Source organism: Onychostruthus taczanowskii, unplaced genomic scaffold, assembly GCF_017590055.1.
Source record: "Onychostruthus taczanowskii isolate IOZ18803 unplaced genomic scaffold, ASM1759005v1 scaffold23, whole genome shotgun sequence".
Classification (NCBI taxonomy): domain Eukaryota; kingdom Metazoa; phylum Chordata; class Aves; order Passeriformes; family Passeridae; genus Onychostruthus; species Onychostruthus taczanowskii.
Window position 1 is genome coordinate 4,399,165 of NW_024499573.1, and position 23,390 is coordinate 4,422,554.

Genomic DNA, 23,390 nt, shown 5'->3' on the forward strand with positions numbered 1-23,390 from the left:
TGCTGGTATGGGGAGGGAGGGATTTATACTTGTCTATTAATTTTTTTTTTCAGTAGTCTTTTCATCTTTAGTGCATGGTATTACATTACAGCACCTAAGCAGACTTGTTAATAGCGTGAAGCGACACTATTACTCAGATTGATGCATTGCCTGCATAGATTTGAAATTTAGATTCGATGTTGGCTGCTCACAAGATTATAGAAGAAACTACAGACTGACACGATTCATGTGCTAAACCCCTTCTCACTCACATGAAAATGACTCGTTTTTCCAGTTCAAAAAATATAACCCATTTTCACTAACAGCTACTAGTAAGTTAATAAACCACTGAACAATAGTGGGCTGAGTACCACTATCATCAAAGGATAGATATTACAAGCTCTGTATTCACTGGTGCTATACAACAATATTAATGTTAAAGCCTGGAAAACTGATTTCAAGTCTCCTCAAACATAAAACCAGCTTACCTCATTTAAAAAACCCATATCAAACCACTAATTAACTTTGCTATTACTGAAATGAAATTAAATCTCTTTAGCTCTGTTCTTATTATAACATCTGACATTAAATCTAAATTCAAGGAATGAGAATGAAAGTACCCCCCTTATTCAGTGTTAGACAAGAATGTAAGAAGATGCTGAAAGGACATATATTTATTCTTACAAATGTCTCTATTTCCTCCACACTGTAAATTTAGAACTTAATGAGTGTAATTTTCCATCTGTGAATTATCATATTTGTGTCTGTCTAAAATAGCTATTTTAACATTCGAATAATAAATCTGACCCACTGATTCTAAACTGGCTTCCCCTTCATGACAACCACTTCCAACTTATTTTTCCCTGTAGAAATTTTGATACTTTGAGTAGAATGTGAAAAACATCTTTACTGTGAAGCCTCTTTGAAATGTAAAACAATATAGTGAATATTAGCATGCAGCTAGTTGCTGCAGGCTCCTGAAATCAGGCTTTGCATACTAACATATACAGTGTTTGTATCTGTAATCAAACGCTCCGCCATGGAGAAATACAGGACTTGTGAATTTGCTCTAAAAACAGAAGACGTTTAAAGGACAGTCTAAATATTTTTTCCACCAATAAAGCAACAGTGCAAATGATTTAACAATTTCGTATGACAAGATCTTATGGGACAGAAATAAAGAAATCTATTTGCACTATTTCTATAGCAACATAATTGCCAAATGTTAGACTGTGAACAAAAAGCCATCATTCTCAGCAGTGCAATTAATCAGTAAAGAAAAGACAAATTCTGAGTGTGTTCTCAATAACCCTTTTCTATATCCTTAAAGTAGTCAGGATTAAATTTCTTCAAATAAGAGTGAATTTAAATTTCTAATGTTGTTTGTATTATACATTACAGGTGCAGAGATGTCAATAAATGACACTGTGATTTTAAAAATGACCTTGATTTTTTTTTTGTTTTACCGCAGGGCACAGAATTTCATTACACTGGGTTGATCAGTTTATATCCAAGGTGTAATAGTTTCTAGACTTCCAGCTGTAGTGCAACATTTGAAAAAAGGTCTCTTTATGCAGGTTTGCTTTATTTCTCGAAAACTTTCTTGACTAGAAAATAAAGTTAAGACTGTGCATTTCATAGAATATTGGAATTCTCAAGTGATTCTTCAGAAAAACTAATTTGTAAGAAACAAAAATACCTAGATATTAAACAGTGCCCTGTATCTTCAAAACTACTTAAAACATTAATTAATCCTTCCATATTCCTGCAAGATATGCATCAACTGGAAATAAATGAACTTAGTATTCAAGAGCCAGTAACTACCCCAGGGATTTGACAGCTTTCTTCTACCCAGAGAAGTGATTTAGTATGTACAGCTTCAATTCCAACCATGCTTTCACCTTGAGTACTTCATATCCCCTCCAAGGATGAAAGGATGGTTCGTTACCGTGTCCACTCAGCCTGGAGCTGTTCAGGTAAGATTGACAAGAATGATGATAAAAAGCGGCACTTCTGGTAAATATATTTCTTTTCCAATGGCAAGCTGACTGAAAACCAACTGACTTAATAATTTGCAGTCATCACTGATCTGCAATTTGCACAAACACCACCAAACAAGAAGTGAAAAAGAGCAAAAGTCATTATTACCTACTAACCTACGCAACCTCCACACCATCCCTTTTCTTCACAGCTGCGTATTTCTGTCAGAGAAACGGAATTAAAGTTCTACAGAAATCGTAGTGTCATTAGAAAACCATTGCACAGGCTCTGACCCTCCCATGTCAATTAGAATAAAAATACTTTTAAGTATGGCTGCCTGGGCACACAGATCCATTCAAAATGAGAGTTGACTTTTAACTGGTATAATCTTCTTGGCTCTTTAAGAGTCCTCAAAACTCCTGCAATTCAGAGGGCAATTTGTAGATCTGAAACAAAAATTATCTTTGATATTTTGGGAACCAAAAACTTGCTCATCCACCTGGGTTTAGATCTTCACAAAGTACCTCATTATGGCTTAAATAACAAACAGTAGAAAAGATGTTCAAGTAATCCAATTCTGCGTTTACAAAAAATACTGAAAAACATATCTCATACTTGTAATAACTGGTGAAAACCATACTATTTCTGAATTCACATAAGACAATAATTAGATTATTTTTCAATATTTTCCACTTGGGATTATTTTTTAATTGGGTCAACTGAATGTGAATATGTGATGGAGATGTGAATAATCTCAAAGCAGCAACATTTTTTAACAAGTTTGGACGGGGAGCAGAAATTAGAAGGTGAAATATAAGTACACTCTGTCAATAAATATCTTTATTTTCCATTTATTTTCTTTATCTTATGTAATGCTGAGGACATTTCTTTCTGTATCGTTAACACCTCATATTGCCAGTGTTGACAACTCAGGAAAAAAGGCTGCTTACTCACCAAACATTCATCAGCAGAAGCAATGATAAGAGCCCTCCAGAAAGTGCATAATAACACTCCCTAGAACTCTCAGCTCACTTTTTTACCCCGAGGCTTATGTAAACGACAGGGTTTGTGATGTGCCTTGGTTGCAAACAGGACACCCAAAGGCGAGCAAGGGCAGCTCTGCCTGCACCTTTCTGCCCAGCAGAGAGACCCAGTTCATCCTTTCTGCTGACCACCCCAGCCCCCCTTAAAAATGATTCGTTGCTTTTCAGGTTGCTTTTCTCTTGGCAGAACCGTTCCCTGATGCCTATGTAGGAGGGAAGGAGCCAAAATAGATGAGGATCAAAGATCATTTTCAACTCTTTTACAAGGGGCTAAGAGGGACTCTAATTAGGAAGGTGGCTGTCACACAAAGATATGTTCGGCTGCGATTTACACTGAAGTCAATTGTAGTTTAGGCATTACAACAGCCAAGGAAGGATTAGTCAGTGCACATTGAAGGAGAGAAGCAATAAAGCAAAATAAACTGAAGTAACCTATTAGCTCTCTGAAGGTGAGTTAAGCAAAGTGAAAGAAGTGATATAAATAACCAGTCATTAGGTGAACAAAAATATCAAATTTACATGATTTAAATCTCATTTGTAATTTTAATTTTTGTCCTTAAAATTATGACAGTATTAACCCTATCTTTTAAAAAATGTATACAGTGAAAGCAGTATTCATTTTCCCCAAAACTAGAAATCAGAACTGCATGAGTTCTGAATTCTTTTAGCCCTCTGCAACTAAAATCTAGTCATTAAAGACCTTTTTTCTTACATAAAACCCACAAAATATCCATTCAATCGTATTTCTCCTTTAAACAGCTAATAGATTTGTTAAAAAATTAAATCTATAATTTAAATATGTAAACATTAATAATGAATCTATAGCTCATGACTAGTAAGAAATGAAGCAGTTTTTAGAAGGTACTACGAGTACATGATTTCTTTTTAGAATTGCATTAATTTCATATTGCGTCAGAGGAAAAACACCAAAATCTAGATCTGCAAAGAGAAAGAGTGAAAAAACGTGCAGTATAAATCTAATGTCCAGATTCTTCTATGATCCTCATGTAAGCGTGACACTGTTACTTAACTCTTGGCCACATCTAAAGCTGGTAAAAATTGGAAGGGAATTCTGTAGGAGAAACCATAGGGTAGTAAAGATGCAGGTGTTGTCATTGTCCTCACGCTGAACTGCAGAATTTAAAATTTTCCAAGTTCTGTACCTCAGCTTCTTCATCTATCAGGTTTTGTTTCCTTTTTTTTTTTTTTTTTTTTAAAACCACGAGATTTTTGTGAATCCTTTAATTAATTAGCTAGTGCTTTTAAAATTACATTTTTGGATACAACATGATACAACACTACTAAATATTATTATGGTAAAAGGTAATTAGAAAGCCGGAAAGCACATGTTTGAGATCATAATACAAAATTAGAAAAACTGCAGGCTGTGCTATCTGTGAAGAGAAAGACACAAAAAATCCCCAATGGAAAAAGAGAATGATGACTTTAAAAAAAAGGCAAGTAGCTTCCTTGCTATTAAAGGACTTGTGCTTTAAAAAGGCTGGATCTCCTCCTCTCTTATGCTTCCTAGGATGATACTTGCACTGCAGTAATCAAAACAAGGAAGCAGATGGACAGGCAAAGTGGTACTGCAGCTGCTGCAGAAGATGACTATAATAATAATGTTGACATCAGTAACAGTAATTAGTGCACAGACTGTAGAGTGGATGATTCGTTTTCCTATCTTCTGGAGTGGGCATGCTGCTCTAGCAAACGGGTACAATGTTAGTACCTTTGGCTTGTTTTGTTAATTTGCTCAGTTTATTAATGAAATTGAACACAATACAGAAAATCCAACTTCTCTCCCTCTCCAGAACACTTGCTGAGGAAAGCACATTTCAGTTTGGCTTAACACGAGATGGAATCTTCATTAGTAAATGGCAAAATACCAATTTCTTATTTATATCTAAAACAATTCATACTCTCCCATACAGCCATCTGTACTTACACTCCTGAATTTCAGCAGCATGCAGTATGTGTCTGGTTTTGTCTGAACAACAGCTCTACTCTTTGGTGTGACTTCACCCATCTGCAGCCTGGTGCCACACCTTTTTCAAGAGACACCAGAAGAAATGGTCTAATTGTGAGAATGTCCAAGAAAAACACGATGCTATACTGAACCATTTCAGACAAGAAGTAAGTCAAGCCATCAGCAGTACTCTGCCATGCTGAGAGAATTCTGCTAGCAGAACATCAGATAAGGATGTACCACTCCTCCTTAGCTGCCCCACTGAGAATGACAGTGGCCAGCCTGGCACTCTACTACACCAAAATATCCACCAAAGAGCAAAGCAATTGGAAGAGCGAAAACTGTGGAAAAATAAATAGATGGATTTTATTTGGGAAATAGAACTTTTCACTTAGATGCAATCCTGCAGTATGAATGTTGGGAAGAAGGGTAATTAGAGAAATCATGGAACATGTTTAGCATAAGACTACACAGTAAGCCTTTTATTTTCTAATGAGTTTTTACCCTGGTTCCACTGATATTCATTTTCCCTGCTTGTTTAGTCTCCAGGAGGATAAAATATTTCTTTTGGCTTCCCTCTATTATCAACCTCAAAAACTCCCTTTTCAGTTGTTGAAAAACTCCTTTTCAAGTGATGCTTTACAAGAGGGAAGAGTGAAAGTCAGAAGCATGGGCACAGAGTGGGAGCCACTCATGAATAACAACAGATCATTTAGCTGAGTTCCCTTTCCATCCAAACTCTTCCTTTCAGCATTTCTGGTCTGTCTCCAGGTTTCTATGTTTCTCCCTAAACATGCTGATCCACAATGACCCAAACTGGGGAGGGCTGATCCATTCAGGTAGCAAGAGATTTTATTTCCAGATTAAACACTTTTTAATTAAGAAAATATGCTAGAAGTTTATAAACTTTTTGAGGGGGGTTGTGGATTTTTTTTTTTTTGTTTTGTTGTTGTTGTTGTGGTTTGCTTTTTTTTTGTTTCTTTGTTTTAACACAAAGAGAAGCTTGAAGTGCCTCATAGAAAAGTGATGCTCTGTGCAACATCTTCTGGAGACGGGCTTAAGAGACAGAAAAAGGCTGTATTTAACCTTTATTATTTGCTTTCACTGTTGAGAAGACCACGTTTGCATATGAAGAGCTTCCACAAGTTATTTCAAATATTAAGTCCACGTAAATTAAAAATCCAGTTACACACTTGGAAAGAGATGTCAGCAGGAACATGTCTTTTGTTTTCCCTCTCTTCTACTAATGTAGATGAGACAGTTTCAGTAATCCTGTTCCTACCACTGAAGGAGACCATTAATCAAATTATTCCAAATATGAATAAAAAACAATGCAAATGAATGGAAAATAATAGGTATTCAAAAGAACAGCCATGATTATTTTTCAAGGGAGAAATTGTCAAGAAGTGAGAAACAGATGGCTGAAAATGATAGATGAAGACACATTCTCCTATGCAAACTAACAGATTTAATTAATTACTCAAATCACGTGATATTACAGAATGACATTAATGATCCATACAGTGGTGCCTTATCAGCTCCCTTTTAAAGAGAACAAAAGAAATTACAACAAAATGAACATGTTTACATCCTACAGATATAACACAGATCACAAATATATCCTTCAATGTTAGTTTGAGTTTCAACACTTTCCCATCAATTTAAGTAAAAAAAAAATTATGGAACTGTAAAATTGTAAATAAACTCATTCTCCCGTTACATTTTTCTTAAGAGATTTACTAAAGTGTATTCAGCTAAATTAAAACTTTACCTTAGCTATCTCCTGTATGAAGCAGACATGTGACACAGGATCTCTTTTCTTTGCCAATACTTTCTGCAAATGCTGCACCTGTAAGAGAGAATTTATTGAGATGAAAAGTGACATCTAAATTCTTACATCCAAAATTGCATGATGAGACAAACAGGAATTAGCTGCAGAGTACCTGTCCACAAGCAGCACAGATCTGATCCATGAGTTTCTCCATGTTTGTCCAGAGGGCTGCTCGAAAAGCTGCTGTGTTCCCAGGTGTTGGCATAGCAGCTCGACCAGGGCCACCTAAATGATTTTTAAACATACACAGCAGCACATTTCAGCTTCCACAAATGAAAATTAAAATATTGGAAATATAGATCTCTGTGCACTTTGACAGATACTTTTTTTTTAAAGTCAAAGCAGCCTAAAATACATCCAGAACAGGTCTTTGTGAATGGCCTCAGTTGTCTCAACTGAGAAGCTGACTAAGCTCTGAAGTTCAGTGGGGATACTTCATGCTCATGACTGTTACAAGCTCTACCAATTCAGCCTTCCACAGAAGCACCACAGTAATACCAATGACCAGTTTTGCAGGATTTAAGAGTAAAGGGAAATGGGAGAGAGAGTAGCTGTGAAAAATACAGCTATTACCAGCTGAGGACTTAAATGCATAGACAAACTGCTAAAAAAGTGATATTTCAATTGAAGTGCATGCAGCTTCTAAACAATCACTTCACTTGAGAGAAGATGCAGTCCTGTACTATTCCACTGATTATGGGTCTGGACCCCCACCTTGTTGCAAAACTTTTGAAAAAAAAAAATTATGTTCTCAACACTGAAGTTCAAATTTGCCTGCCAACTCAACTCCTCAGTATTTTTTGGTATCTGAGCTAAGTGGGAACTAAATGTTTAATAGTGCAACATTTCTTCATATTAAATAGTCTGCTTTGAAACAGTTTTCACCTGACAAAAGCAGAACAATGTAGTTGCAGGCTTCTTCCATTGACTGCAAATAATTTCAACCCATAGTTTGCCCACCAATAAAAAGAAAGAAGAATTTAGAATCATGGTTCCACCAGAAACAGCTAAGAAAATGCTACACATTGTAACCTAATGAGGACAATTTTCTGGGCAAGTTAGGAAGGAGTGGCAGGGAGAAATAAAGGAAAACCTCAGAGCCAAATATCAGACAGACCCGATTTTGTAAAATTAAATGTTTCTAAATTAATTGTTTTCTGAGATATGCCTACTCCAACCCTCAACTGGTTAAAGCAAGCAGGAAAACATTTCTAGAACAGGCTTGGATGTGAGAGTTTCTTTCATTTTATAACATACCATACTCCTATAAAAATAAACAGGTATCATTCTCTGTAAAACAAGTATCATACCTCTTGTGACTGTTTGAGATGGCTGGGTCAACACTTTGATATCCAAAGCATTTTTTATGTTCTCTTCCAGCACTGTGCAGTATCCATCCACCACATTAGCAATGGTATCCTTCAAAGTCCCAAGATTATGGAAAACCTGAAGAGCAGTTCCCACTTGAGTAGGATTCTGAAGAAAGAAGATATTAAAAAAATAACAATTATCTTTAACTGTTCTATTGAGATGTTTTATCCCTGATGAGACATCATTTTAGTGGGCAAATTCATCTTTTAAGTTCAGTTTGCTAATTCATTCTGTTTAAGTTACTGGCATCCTTACTGAATAATAGAGAAGGGAGGGTAAAGGAGAGGACTGATTTCCTCTGCTCTCTGAGCAACACTTTGCTTAGCTCCTTTTGGTGCTATCCTCTGAATATGAATGGAAAGAAAGGAACTGGAAGTACTGCAGGCAGTATCTAACCTGTGGTGTGTTATCAGTCACTGATCCAGTAACTTTGGGGTTAGTTACAGTACAGCTGTATTCAGCTATGATGTAGCTGGTAATATTGCTTTAGCATACTGTGCTTGTTACACTACTGTCAGTTAAGTCCCAAATAGTTAATTAAATGTGATACAGGCTTAAAAAAAATACTAATGAAGGATAAGAAGAAGCAAGCAGGTCAAACCCCTTCTACTGACTACTGCAAAGTTTAAGCTTGTATTTCTACATTTCTATTTCTGATGTTGATAATAACTTCATTTTTCCTCACAGCAGAATTAAGAAATAAACCAATGCAGTGATTATTTCCTGAGCTTGCAAAAAAAAAAAAAAAAAAACAAAAAACAACCCAAAAAATGTGGAAAAGCAGAATGGAAGGGGAGTGAAAACTGAAAACTGTCCAAAACCTGTCCAGGTCCACTGTTTAAGAGACCTCTGATAAAGATTAAATCTGATGATAATTCCACTTAGCAACACTAAACACTGGCATGGGTGCTATTCAGCAAGAGAAAAGCCTCAAATTATTGCCTTTGGAAACTAACCACTGTCATCCATACACTGAACTGCTTTTTTAATTAGCATTTACAGGCAATTAGTGGAGGGGGCAATCAACTGATCATACACACATTAGAGATGCAGTCTTTTGTAATTTTTTCTTAGTCATTTCTGCCAACAGTAAAGAACGTGGTCTGACAGAAATGCTGGCAGTCAGACTGGACAGAAGCATCTGAGAATCCTGTGATTCTGTGAGATTCTGTGACTCTGTGAGACCACCAGCACTCCCCACTGCAAAGCCCACACTGGCTTTGGCCGTGGTGCAGCTGCTGTGCTGAGGATGCACTTCTGGTACATCCACCTATGGCACCAGGTTTTCTGATCTGCTTGCAATCAATGTGTTCCCCTCAAACCCAATGTTTCAGAGGTCACACCCCTATAGCTGCACATTCATGTCATTTTTTTCTAGGCTTCCTACACAGTTAAAGCAAAAAAATACCAGATCCCATCTTCTTTCCCATTAGGAGTTCCCAGGTTTAGTGGAAAGCAAAGGAATATTAGGCATGTATTATGGTTTGCAGACCTTATACTAACTATACCAGTTTCTTTTTCCAAACAGTGTGGGAGTTAATGAGCATTCCCAGCATAGTATTACGGGTCTGGGACTTGTAGGTTTAGTTTTTTGACAACTGGGTATGCTGTAAAATTTCTAAGCATCCTGTGGGTGTGCTTGTGGAGGTGGGAAAGTAAGCCATAAAGACTGGAAGATTAATGGGATGTCAGAAAATGAAGAGTACTATAATGCAAGGAGGGAATCTGGGGACAGAATGAACAAGAGAAAGAAAATATAAATGGGAAGAGGATGGGGAATAGAATGAACAGACTGGCAGAAAGAAAGAGAATGAAACTGAAAGGAAGAAAATATAGGAAAGACACACCTCATTTACCAGCCTTTCCTAAATTGTTGTATTTCTTACAGAATACTTACACAATTATAAAACCAGGTAGTCAGTAATACAAAATCAATACCTTACTATTACTGTAAGACTGCTCAACTAGATTTTGGTCAGGATCTAATGTTCATATATTAAATAGTAAAAAATAGAACAGCATCAAAAGGTGAGCTGGGCACTATTCACCTTTAAATAATCAATGGCCAGATACTTATTTTCCTGACAAACAGGCAATACAGGCACAAATAACTGCAGGCAAAAAAATCAATCTTAGAGCTACCACATCACAGTTTAGCAAACTAACTCTGTAGTTACTGGGCAAGAAAGACACAAAAACATACTCCAAGAGAGCCTGAGCCATATTTCAAAAGAAATGGTTTTAGCCAGAATTTTCACATCCAAATACAAAATCATGGAAACATTTTATTCACTCAAAGTATCTTCTAAATCTGGTACCAAAATTAAAATCAGAATGGAACAAAGATTACGCAGGTGACCTATTTCTTATTTGCTTTAAATTGTGGACAGAGGGCTCCTAGCTCATGTATTCATCTTGTATGGAATTAGAGACATATCAAATCCCTGACAAGGTAGAACAAAGTGTATTATTTTATTTGATTCATTTACAGTAATTTTCTCACCTCAGGAAGCAGTTATTGTTTCATATGCCCCAGACAGACTATGTAACAGTCCATTGTTGGTTTATGACTAATCCTAAGAGAATGGAAATTTTTAGGCACAGCTAGTTTCTAGGCTTAGACAATATGTTAAAAAAAATGAAGCCCCTCTTAGGACAAAAATTATGTGAAAAAAAATGTGGAAAAGCAGAATGGAAATTAATTATTATACTTTAAGGCTTGCATATACATCTCAATATTAAATTATTTATCATTATACACAATGGACAAAAAGTTGAGAGCCAGTATTTCAGAATTTGCTACTACTAATAGATATTGATAAGAATTTGTCCTTTGTTATTGGTAAGAATTTGTCCTTAATATTTTTCTTCTACCTGAGAAACCTTAAAGCTAAACAGTTCTGAGATTTGAAAAGCTGCCTTAATTTCCATCAAGAGGAAAGCATGCATTTGAAAAAAACTGACTACAACAGTGATCTACAAAGGAAAAGAGAATCACATCAGAGAATAATAATGAGAACAGCTATCCAACAGGAACAATATGGAAAATAATATAACTACTTTTGAGATGGAATTTAATGAGTTAATCAGCAGTATTTTATAACCAATTTGTCTGCCACTGCAGGCAACCACACTTAGCAATTTTAAAGTGTTCCCCTTAGAATCTCCATCCATAAAAAATTTGTACATTTGCCATAAACTTGAAGCTATGGCAATCAAAAGAGTAGAAGGCAAAGAAAAACAGAAGTGCATTTAGGAATATGTTAGCAATACAGTATAATTTTAGTGCATAAACACAAGCATACACAAGTGAAGTAAAAACATGACCCCACAAAGTGTAGGGCAACAACACTACCTACTCAAAAATTAACTGCACTGATCATCAGATTGCAAAAATTATTATGCATCTGGGAGTTAAGGAGAGATGGCATTAAGTCCACCAGTAATATCCTTCTCCATTCAAAGCACTCCTCCATCTGGCAAGCCACAACATAGTATGTTACAGATAGATGGAAACTAAATTCCACAAATGTAAGAGCTTAAGAAGACTCAGTGAGTCATCAGTTCAACATATGAAGAAAATGAAATAAAAATCAACATGCTCAAAAGCTAGTTCTACCATGAAACAAGTATCACAAATATTTTAAAACATCTAAGTTTCTCAGTATCCATCAGACAATAGTTTTAATAGCTTGATCAGAAGGTTGATACCAGTAACAACTTGGAAAAAAAGGTATGGGTATTTCAATTTATGTTTTTGCAAAACAGATACTCATTCAGCAGAAACTATGAAGAGATGTTCACACCAGATATCTTTGCTAATTTTCTCTGTGAATGAGAACCATTCATTTTATTGACATAACTTCTGATTAATTTTGTCCCATCCCATCCCATTTGGTTCTGTAGACAATCATAGACAAGGAGAAAAGTAAGTGTCATGCAGTCATTAGTATGAATGTGGGTTTTTTCACAATTACATCATGTGGTTGTTTCAAAGAGCAGGTGACTGGATTTAATAACGCAGCAGATGCTGTCCAGGCCAGCATGGCAGCTACAGCCATTCTCAGAGCACAACCCCATTTGGTCACTTCCTTTCCTACAAAGATAATAACCCTGAGAAGACTAAACAGAAATGTCATTAAAGACTTAAGTAAATATATCTTACATTTCTAATTTGAAAATATCTCCTAGGATGTAACAAAACAATTTTGTTTTGTCAACTGCCCATATTGCAACTATTTTATAAGGGCCAAGATCGTAGCCTTTTATTTTATGACTGCCACTAGTATTATCAGAATAATCTTCTGAAAGCATGCCTAAGGAAAGAGCAACAATCTTTTTCATCATTAGAAATCCAGCTTGGACAAGCAAACCTGCTCCTCACAAGAGAGAGTGGTGATGACACTGAGCTAATTTGGGGACAGGAAGATTCCTAGCATAAGGCTGAACCATAAACAAGAAACTTGCATAACTAGGCAGAACTAATGGCTCAAGTGCTACAAACACAGCTTCCAAACTCACACTCCATCTTCTCAGGGTGCAGGATTCACTGTGTGGATCATTCTCTACCCAGTTCTGTCTTAGGGAGTGTCACATCATTATTTCTTTATCCAGTACAAATCTGTCCTGAAGATTCCATGCCACAGGATTTGGACCTGGTAGACTATCAGCTTCCTTCTCAAATGAAAATGTGCTAATTGGCAAAAATATTTATAGTCAATCTGAGACAATTTATAGTTTATCTAAGACAAGTGCTATTACTTACACAAAGAAGCAGTGTTACAAATGTAATTAATTGTTAACTTTCATGCAGTTAAATTTCACAAGTACCTGCACCACCAATAATCAGAACAGCTCTCCAAGGAAATGCTCTTTTACAGTACAGTTTAGAAGGACCACATACAGAGAAGTCAAACTTGGACTTAGACCCTCACTTAGAAATTATGTTCTATAGCTATTAATGCATAAAAGGACATTTCTATTTCGCTTATTAAAATTAGAACAGTGTCTCTGACTGAAAATCTTTCTCATTCTGCAGAGAACAGATAACCCTGTCCAGGAGAGGCTGTGGCAGGCTGATAGATATAGACAGACAGACAGATAGATAATTCAAGAGTTGTGATTTCAGTGCCCTGTCACATTGTTACCTCTTATGCAAAACATGCAGCATATCCCATAAAAAAAGCATTAAAAATGTAACACAGCTCAAAAATAATTACATACATTGCTTAGTTGAAGGAAGATTGATAATTACTAATTAGTCCAGGAATCACTTAAACACAGTGGTCTGACAACACAGCGAGCAAGGAATACCACAACATTCCCTAACCATCAAGAAATAATCAGCACTAAAACACAACAATCCCAGAACAGGATGCACACTGAAATAACCGAACTTGTAAACTAATGTATATTTTCTGACAATTAATACAAAAGACTATTGCAGTCCTTACAGAGTAAGTGCAAAAACAGTTTCCAGACTGTACTTCTGAGTATCTTTGACTACATTTAGCATTAACTAATTTCATTTGACAGAAGATTTGCTATATTGGAAGCTATTTCACTTACTTTTTAAAATTTACTGCTCCTTTTTTTTGTAGGAGACAGGAGCTGCAATTTCCAACACAGCACAGCTTTACAAGGTGCAAAAGAGACCCTCTGAGAGGCAAAAAATCCCCAGTCAGATGTTCCTTTACAGTGTTTGCCCCTTCTCCCCTCTCACTACCATTACAACATGCTGCCTCCTTTCAATAATTTTTGCATAAATAACATTACTATCCCTAATGGCAAGTACTACTCAAAGACCAAGTGATTGCAAGTTTTGCAAGCACTTGCAGCTACCCAGTTCTTAGTCATCTCTTACAGACACCAGAAGTGAAAAAAATAGAAGTTACTCCAGGAAAAGCTGCAGTTCAGTTTAAAGACCTCAAGCAGGTAAGCAGTGAAGAAAACTTGGCCACCTAAGTTACAGTCAAGGCAAAATGACCTATTGAGCAGAATTAGTAACTTAGTAAGAAGGGTTGGAATTCTTGCTTTGAGGTATAACTCAGCTATTTTAATTGTAGAAAAAGTAACAAAAAACTAAAAGTAGAAATTAAATGCCAATGAAATTCAGTTTCAGTCTAAAAGCAGTATTTTATTTCATTTCCAAATATCCATGCGTAAAAAAAAAGTAATTGATATATCACTACTCCTAAAAATGAACCTACTTAGGGAAGCTCATCTCTATGTTCATTATCATCCCATCTGTCTTTTACTCTGTTCCTCTCTAAAACCTGAGCAATAAATGAAAAGGTCAAATTGACAGTGTAAAGCCAGAGAATACAGGCTTCTTTTAATGATATCCCAGATCTTCCTGTTTTGGTCTTTGCAGTGTTGGGAGGAGAGAGAGGTTAAAATATTATGATTTGTTACAGAAATATCATAGGTAATAGTGATATAAACACATTGGCTAGATTAGAAATGGATATTTTAAGCCTTAAGAGGCAAGAGTCCCAAAGCCAAACATTTAAATATGGTTAGGTTATAACATCTACCTTCTATGAACCCACGTTTGAAATACACAATCTCTTTTGGTAGGACTTTCACATGAAAGGAGAACAGCTACAAAGCACAGTTATAAACCTCATCATGTCCTCAAACTAGGTCAGCCTTTTGTTTCTTAGAATAACAAGAAGGAAATAGCAAGAAGCACTGCACTACAAAGGTTGAGGAGGGGGGAAAAAAAAAGAAACAGTAGCAATAAAATACTAGAAAGCAAAGAAACAAGATTTTTCAACACAGCTAAATAGCTTGCCAAAACACTTATTCACCATAATAGTGTAATCAAAGCAACAGATGGCTAAGAGCTAATGGGACAGAAAGGCATCAGGAACTGTTGTAAAGAATTATCTCATGAAACATCAAGCAATGTTCCAAAGTTTACCAAGCCTCAGGCTACCAACGTGACAGCAATTTCAAAGAAAGTATCTGGTACCTCTGAGGACAGATCAGCTACATTGACTAGCCCATAACAATTACAAATGTTATCCTACAATGCTGTATCTGGGTGTAGGAAGAGTATAAAGTCTTTAAAGAGTAGAAATTATACAAAATTTAAAAAAATAGTCAGGCAACATGGAAATGGGGGCTTCTGAGCAAAATCAAACTTCTTAAGATGCTTCTCTCACTTCTTTCACAATCTGACCAATCTCTAAAGCCCTTACTGATAACAAACCAGTTCACATCTGAAGATGTGGCTTCCCTTTTAAAAACACAGCTGATGAAGTTTAGAGAGCAGAAGGTGAGATTGCAGCACCTCTCCTGTCCTTGTGCAACCCTGACTTGCACCTGCTGATTCAAGTCCCATTACTGAAGAACAGAAGTGTAAGGACACAAAATCTCATTACTAATTTTGATATTTGTACAAAAGCTTGTGATCAGATGTTTTCTTCCACCTCCAAATATCATTATGTACGTGCTCACTCTATTAGAGGGTTCAACAAAGCCATTACAAAACCGAAATGGCAAGTTTCACTTTTAACTCAGTCTTAAAAATCAACATTAGGAATTAGGTGCTGAAGGGTTTTAACATGTTTTTCTCTCTTTACAAAAAAAAAATTAAATTCTATCTCAGAAAAAATATCCTTTAAATGGTATGTTCTGAATGATTTAAATATCTACCACAAGCCATCTGGGGTTTTTTGCTCTCCTAGTCGTTGCAACAAGATAATGATTACCTATGCAAGTGACAACATCTCATTTCTGGAATCTATGCATGTATTGTCAACAGCCCTGAAGTGCCCTCAAGTATTTAAAAGGAATGAACTTTAAGAAGCCATTTTATTTTAAATTCTTTTTAGCTGATGTTTTCATACTCAACTACAAACAGACCTCCATCATGGTCAGATTTGCTGCTGGATAGAATTTTAAAACATTTTTTTTCTTCTTAATACAAAGTTCAAGTTCATTGTATCGCACACCTACAGGAAAGTCTGCAGATAATTCAGTGAAGAATTGTAGGTTGCCAGGACTGCTGGAGATGCCCTAATCCACCTGCTTGCTCAAAGGAGGGTTTACCACACCTGGCTGCTCAGGAATGAGCCAGACGACGCTCTTTCTGCTCCATTTTTCCTTCCTAGTTCTTCTTACAGCTCCCACAGAATGCAACAATGGATTTGTGCAGTCATTTTCATCAAGTTTTGCTGAGGTCAGCTAGAAAGAGAGCAAACCCATGTATACAGCCAACCAGGTCTTCAGTGTTGGCAGTGTTACCCACACCTTTAGACCCTGACAGCAGTATAAGTCTTCCAAGTTCTCCTGTAAATTTGTCCACTGGCATGACAAAATTGACCTCTTTTTGTTACAGATTCAACATTTATGGAAATAGATTTTACATTTCTAGGGTTTTTTTTGGTTTTTTTTGTTTTGTTTTGTTTTTTAAAAAGGTCAGTCCCTTTAAAATCAAATGGGCAAAACTGTATCATGCAAAAACTTTACTATGAAAGAAAAAAATCTGAAGTCCTCTGCAGAAAAAGAAATACTGTGCCTAGCTCAGCCTGCAACTAACACAGACACTGGGATCCAATTTGGCCACTGAAACAATGCAGTTCCCCCCCTCCCCACTTCAGCTGTCAGCCAGCAATGCATTCTGAAACCTTCACACAAATGGGAACTTGCTGGGCTGCTGCCTGCACAAGGACAGAAGGGAGGTGAAAGAGAAGAATAAGCAGCTGAGTGCACCTCTTCTTCCACACAGACGACGTTATTCATCACCCAAGAACTGCAGTATTTTGATCCAAGATTTTTCCTTTCTAATGTCACATACTGTTCAGCTCCCTGTGTCATTTCAAGCTTATCCAAAGCTTTAAATCTTTTTGTTACCATAAATGTAACAATGTACGGTAATGCAGAATTTCATGTGGCACTGAGTAGCAGATCAAGAACACGATGAAGCATTGATTTTTTTCTGAGAGGATTAAGACAGAGCAGATTTTTAACCCGCGAAAGAGGCAAAATGAATTATATTATCTTATTTCGATGAGTATCATGGCTAGTCGATCATATTTTTCACTCTGCTCTATGCAGATGTGGCTTATTAATGCTTTGTATGTTCTGCTTGGATCACCTAATTGCATTACTGCAGAACCTGTTAACAATCAACAGTCAACAGTACAAACCACAAATGGAATTACAGTCTGGGAGAGGCGTTTAACAATAACATACTATCTTATCTGGAGAGAAAGAACCTCAGTGTAGCTTTAGTTTTGAAGAGACACAGATACACAGAGTAAAAATTTAAAAGGCTGGGATGTATTATACAGAGATCTAGCCAAAGCCCATGGCAGTCTCTGCTCAGCTGCATCCCTGGAATTGACCAGAATTTCATATATGCTGTTCACCTTTCAGTATCTAAAGCAAATCAGAAATATTTTAATCAATTAATTAATGATAATAAAACCCTTACATGGACTAGGATGTTTGGAGACAACTTTATTTAACCTCCTTCTATAAAGATTAGACCCATGTGATTAAAACACTGCAATATCTGACAGAGAAAAACCTTCATGGCTCCCGTTCCAGTTCTACCTCAACTGTTTCCAACAAGATCTAATCTTAGCCCACCTTTCTGCATCCGTAACAATGCAAGCACCCCTTCCTTATTTCACTGCTCTACCTTATCCATCCCCCAGTCCATCCTCCAGCCCTTCTGCAGTCTTGTTCTCAGAGCAGCTCTTTCCATTCGTATCTTTCCCTTTGGAGTTACCCTCAAGACCAAATCTTAGTTTCCAGTTTCTGTACTGACACGTGGTGTTCCCAGTCTCCTTTATTCTACCCCTACAGTATAGCTTATTTACAAAGCTTTTCACAGCTGAGCAGTTCATAGCAGTGACCCAGGCCTCTGTGCACATAAATAGATGAATCAATCATCATATTTGCATTAATTACCTTAAAAGGACTAGAATCAGATACATTCTTGCTCTTACAGATATTATCTAGTCTTAGTGCAGTTTCTCACTGTGGTCAGAGTTATCCAAAACATAATGGCTAACACTTTTCCAGTCCAGGGAAAACACCTAAACAGATGGACAACCAGGACACAGAAACAGACTATGCAACAGCCTCTAATTTAAAATAATTTCTGTCTGCAAAGAAAGCTGAACTCAATATTATTAAACATTCCTGTATTTTCATGATGGATATTCTATGAGGAGCAATTTTTTAGTGATCACAAATGAAATTTACTAATTGGTATGAAACCAACCTAAGTGTTTCATATTTCAGAATAACTAGTTTCAATGGGGAGATCAAAAACATTTTTAATAGCTTTCTAAGGTATTCTGACTTTTTTTTCCCCACTCTCACACACACTTCATAGCTAGTAAGTCCTTAGAATTTATTAATACCTAAAATATTTGGAACAGTAATGCCATCTGAATTCTTCAAAAAGCATCATCTAAGGTAATATGTATTTAAAACACCATCTACAATAGAAGATTAAGTTTTCATGTTTAGTTGACAACAGGTCAAATTAATTAATATGAATTTCTGAAGAAAACAACCAGAAGTGAATTTCAAAAATTATCCAGCTGATCCTCACATAAAATTGTCACTAAACAGAATACAAAGTTTTTGGCAAACAGCTAAGTGGTGATTCATAGCAGAGTGATGGGATATAAAACATTAATGACTTCTCAATTTTCACCTATTACTTTACCATAAAAGACAGTTATATAAAAATATTGTTCAGATCAGATCACTTTCAGGAATACCCATTTATAGAAACTATTTATAAACCACTTTCTTGCACTATCAGAAAAACAGAAGGAGAAATTATGAGATTAGCAGGGCCACACAATAATAAATCCTTACAAGTAAACACTGGAAAGTGAAGGCTATTTGTTGTGCTGCACTGAAACATGCAATAAAGTACTTGCAAATACTCCATTATCCAGTCACAGATTTTCGGTCTAATTCTGCATTTATGAGTCACAAACACCTACACAGAAAAAAAAAAAAAAAAAAAAAAAACCCCAGACATATAATCTGTCAATCCACTTTGATTAACCATTTAGAAAGGCTAGGAGCAGTGAAGAGTTTTACTTTTATAAAAACACCATGTCACAGTTGGACATCAATTGCATTATGCTTCCTAAATTACCTCTATATAGGGCAAGTGCACAATGGCAAAGTGATATAAAGCTTTCTACATCACAGAGCAGACAAAGTCTGCACAATCCCATAATCTGTTTCTAATTCAGTATATATCTTTTAATAAATGTGCACAGACTCATCAAAATCTGAAAGATCAGGATCTCACAGGACAAAAGAGACAACCACTATGTTTATTATTGCCACGGCTTCAAAACTCCGCAGGAAAAAGTTTAAGACAAAATGTGAAAATAAAACCTTTGCCAATTTAAAAAAAAACTGTTTTACTAAAGTTACACACAATGAAAGATTAACTTACCAGTTCAGAGCAACTTCTCCACCAAAAAGTCTTTTCCTCCCTTTATAATCCTTTAGGAACAGCAGTATTTTTTAAATTAAAAAAAAAAAATAAAGAGAGGAGGTCTTCCTTCTGTATTCTCTGTTTATTAGATACTGTTTTCCAATACTTCTAGCAGCAACAACATGCCACCAAACATTATAAAGTATGTCCAGGAACTTCAGTGACCACAGAAAGATTAAATACTTCAGCATTTCAACTCACAGTTTTGGAATAACCCCAGGAAGTGCCATATTTAAATGATTAATCACTGACATTCCAAATATTCATCTTACAGAAACATTAATCTTCATATAGATATACAGATATATGTACACTAATATGCATCAGCATAGTGCTGAAACAGACCAAAGCGAATCTATCAGTCATAATATTACTAGCAGTACCAGATTTGTTTCATTTTTTATCTTCTGCATGCTATACTAATAACAACAAAACTTATTTGATGGTGTGTTCTTTAGCAAGGGCACAGAGAACAAATATCAAGTGACTTAGGATCTAATACATTCACATCATGTTTTGATTTTCCATCTGAAAAATATGCACCAACATCCACAACTAAAATGTATGCTAAAGATATACTTATTTAGCTATTGCTCTCTGCAACACCTTCTTTTGAGTTTTGTGAATAATTCATCTGCCTATGTCTTCTTTAAAAAACCCACAAAAACAAACAGAAACATCTGGAAACACTTACAAGCTAGATTTTATAGCAAACATATCTCACCAACCATAAAGGACAATATTGCTACCACAGCATCATAACACATTATGTAACTGAGAAATTTTAGGTCCCAGAGAAGAAGTTCCTTGCAGGATATGTAATTGCAAGGCTGAGCCCAGAAATGCATTTTCCCCTAGTGAAAAGCAAGAATATCTATTTTCCCCTCAACACTGCTCTATTCACTTCCTTCCTGTTCAACTCTGACTGCAGAGGAGACACTAGAGTCTGACAAATACATGGACTTCTTAAGCAGCTAAAGATTCACTTTCATTTGAAACTGTTGTCGTGACAGGTTTCCATAGTACCTTCTTGCAGCAATCACTGCTTCTGCCCCCTATACTTCTATTTTAAAAAAATAACTTTGATTAGCAAAAAAAGGGGATTTAAAAAAAAAGTTAAAAAAAAATAAGCAGCATGGACGGGGGGAATGCCTAACTAAACTGCCTCTGCATCACAGCCGGAGCAGCAGCAGAAAGGAAATTATATACTAAAAGATGGTGTTTGCTGTCTCTTCTCCCTTTGCTGGTTTAAATCACCAGAGAATGGGAAAGCTTATTTTTAACATCAGTTTCAACCATGTGAATTTCTGGGTAAGAAGTAATAGCAGCATAGTTAAGGAACAGTCTGTGAAACAGAAGTTCTTGCAACGACTTGAGCCTGGTTTTAAATTATAAAGAGAAAAAAAAATCTATTTACTAGAGTTCAGACTCAGCTGTGTAAGACATGATTTTCAGCAAGTCACTGAGGCCTAAATTCAGAAAATGAGCCAAGAGCAGAACTTCTCAAATACACTGTCCACACTGGACTACAATTATTCTTCCCTTTGGGCCATGAATATCACATATCTTGGGTCTACACCATCTTTATTATGTAGATCCAACCCCTAAGCACAAACTAATTTCTTGTCTGCACCAGTAAATGACAAAAATTCAAAAGACCACCCAGTGCCCTGCCTTAGTCCTGAGCCCCTTGGCAGCCACAGCAGTGTGTGACCACCCCAGCCCTACCTGGTGCGAGGGCAGGGCACTCACTCCCAAATGAGAACAAGGCATAGCCCTTCAGGCTAAGGATGACCCTGGCTTTCCTTCTGACTTCCTGAAGTTTTTTAAACACTTCTTCTCCAGCACGTCAATTGTTTTCATCACTTGTGCAGTTAAAGAAACAGTCATCCACGCCTAGAAGGAAGCCCCAAGTACTTATGCTCAGGAAAGGTAGTGGCTGGTGAATTCCAGCAAAACCAGCCCTAGAGGAGCTGTAAATGTGTGCTGAGATTCAGTTTTGCTACACTGACTGCAAACCAGTGTATCAAATCTCTGCTGCAAATCCCAAACCTTCAGTGCTTAATTCACCAAGTGCCTAATTCAGCTCCCTCAGTTCACCCAGAAGACTGAAGAGGCTTTGTGAACCCCACTCCTGTACCTCTCACCACACAACCCACACTGTGCACAGCAGGACCTTGGAGTCTGCCACATTATCGATCTGCACATGACCTCTCACTCTCTCGGCTTCTGTTCTTCACCTGCAGAACACTGATGTTGGCACTTCACCTCTGTCACAAAGCTGCTGGAGGGGTAACAGCAACAGCAACAGTAAGGAATTCTGGTAACACAGATTATGGAGCCATCTAAAGTAGAGAGACAGACCAAATTCAGGTAAACTTTTACTGAAAATGCTAGTCACTCAGCTCAAAATATAAAATACAGAATACCAGAGAATAGCAGCTCCAAGTTTTTCTATGCACACCTGGGAACAATGTGTAGTTAATGTGAAACTTGCCACAGGGAATTTCTGGAAGATGCCAAAAAGTTTCTCAACCTTGGAAGCTGGTTTCCTTCTATGGGAAACCTGAGCAACATACATTATCAGAAGAGATGCTTATTGATTTAACATTAATACCAAGAATTAATCCAATTAAATGTTGCAATTTAGTACTTTCTCTGAATTAACTGGCCCATTAAAAAACATGCAGATATTTGTAACAGCTTGCAACAGACTTAAACAAAAGATGACAGCTGAGCATGTCAGCTAAAAATTGTATTTTCTTAGCTATGTACCAGTAAATTAGGCCTCATAGATTTACAAAAAGTAAACACATTAAATGATACATAGCACTATGCACATGGTGTCTGTAGACTTTGGGTAAGTTTCATGTGATGTTAGATACTCCCTTTTTGGGAAAATTGAAGTATTATTTCAGCTTTTACATTATACATACATAATTTAGTACCTCCAGTTACCAAGCTAAATATAAAAAGTTGTCTTCATTCTCTGGTCAAACAGACAACCTAAATAAAGAAATGCCATTTAAATCCTGGACTGTTGCCAAAATGTCTAATGACTGAAATTCACTGATTTTTTTTTTTTAAATTGACATTCTGAGGAATTCCCAGAAACAGATGTTCAGTATGCAATACTGTACTTTATCTGTATTCAGACAGGTTCATACTAGGATCACTGGTGTGTCGAACACATTTTTAATAACACTGCCACATGCTAAACAAGTTAAGATGAAAACCACACAATTCCAGTTTGGATATAATGGCACTATCTCCAGTGGAGAAAAGCTACAGCTGATTGAAGGGAGAGATGTGGGGGACAGACAACTGAAGGAAATTATCTACTGTCCCTTTCAGTTTATTAATATTGTATGACACCGTGTTACAGCAAGTGCTAAGTTCTGCAGTACACTGGGTTGTTTATAAATTTACATTGTGCCTTACTGCTTAAGTTCTGCAGCTCCACTTAATCTACACAAGTACTGTGTCCATCTTCATTTATCTCCAGTATATAGCTCATTTTCAAGAAACAATATAGAAAGAAACTCAAAAACTATTGGGATACATGCGTTAACTACTGTACACAAATAATATCTACCCATAACGTGCATTTAAATTCCTCAAATGTGAGCCATACTCAACCATTTCTTTACATGACTATTATCTCTACATCTGCACACAAGCTTTTCAACGCAATCTTATATTAAGCAATTGAGTGGGTGCAGTGAG

The 23,390-nt window shown here is 36.4% G+C and overlaps 1 protein-coding gene across 1 annotated transcript in view; it reads right to left on the reverse strand.

The window, feature by feature from the left end:
* Nucleotides 1-23,390, reverse strand: part of COG5 (component of oligomeric golgi complex 5) — a 173,255-nt gene that overhangs the window by 52,406 nt on the left and 97,459 nt on the right. Inside the window, exons 8-10 of the mRNA XM_041405419.1 lie at nt 8,113-8,278; nt 6,915-7,027; nt 6,743-6,820 (exon numbers count right to left, since the gene is read on the reverse strand). Coding sequence (XP_041261353.1) covers nt 6,743-6,820; nt 6,915-7,027; nt 8,113-8,278 — 357 coding nt within the window. The remainder of the gene's footprint in view (nt 1-6,742; nt 6,821-6,914; nt 7,028-8,112; nt 8,279-23,390) is intronic.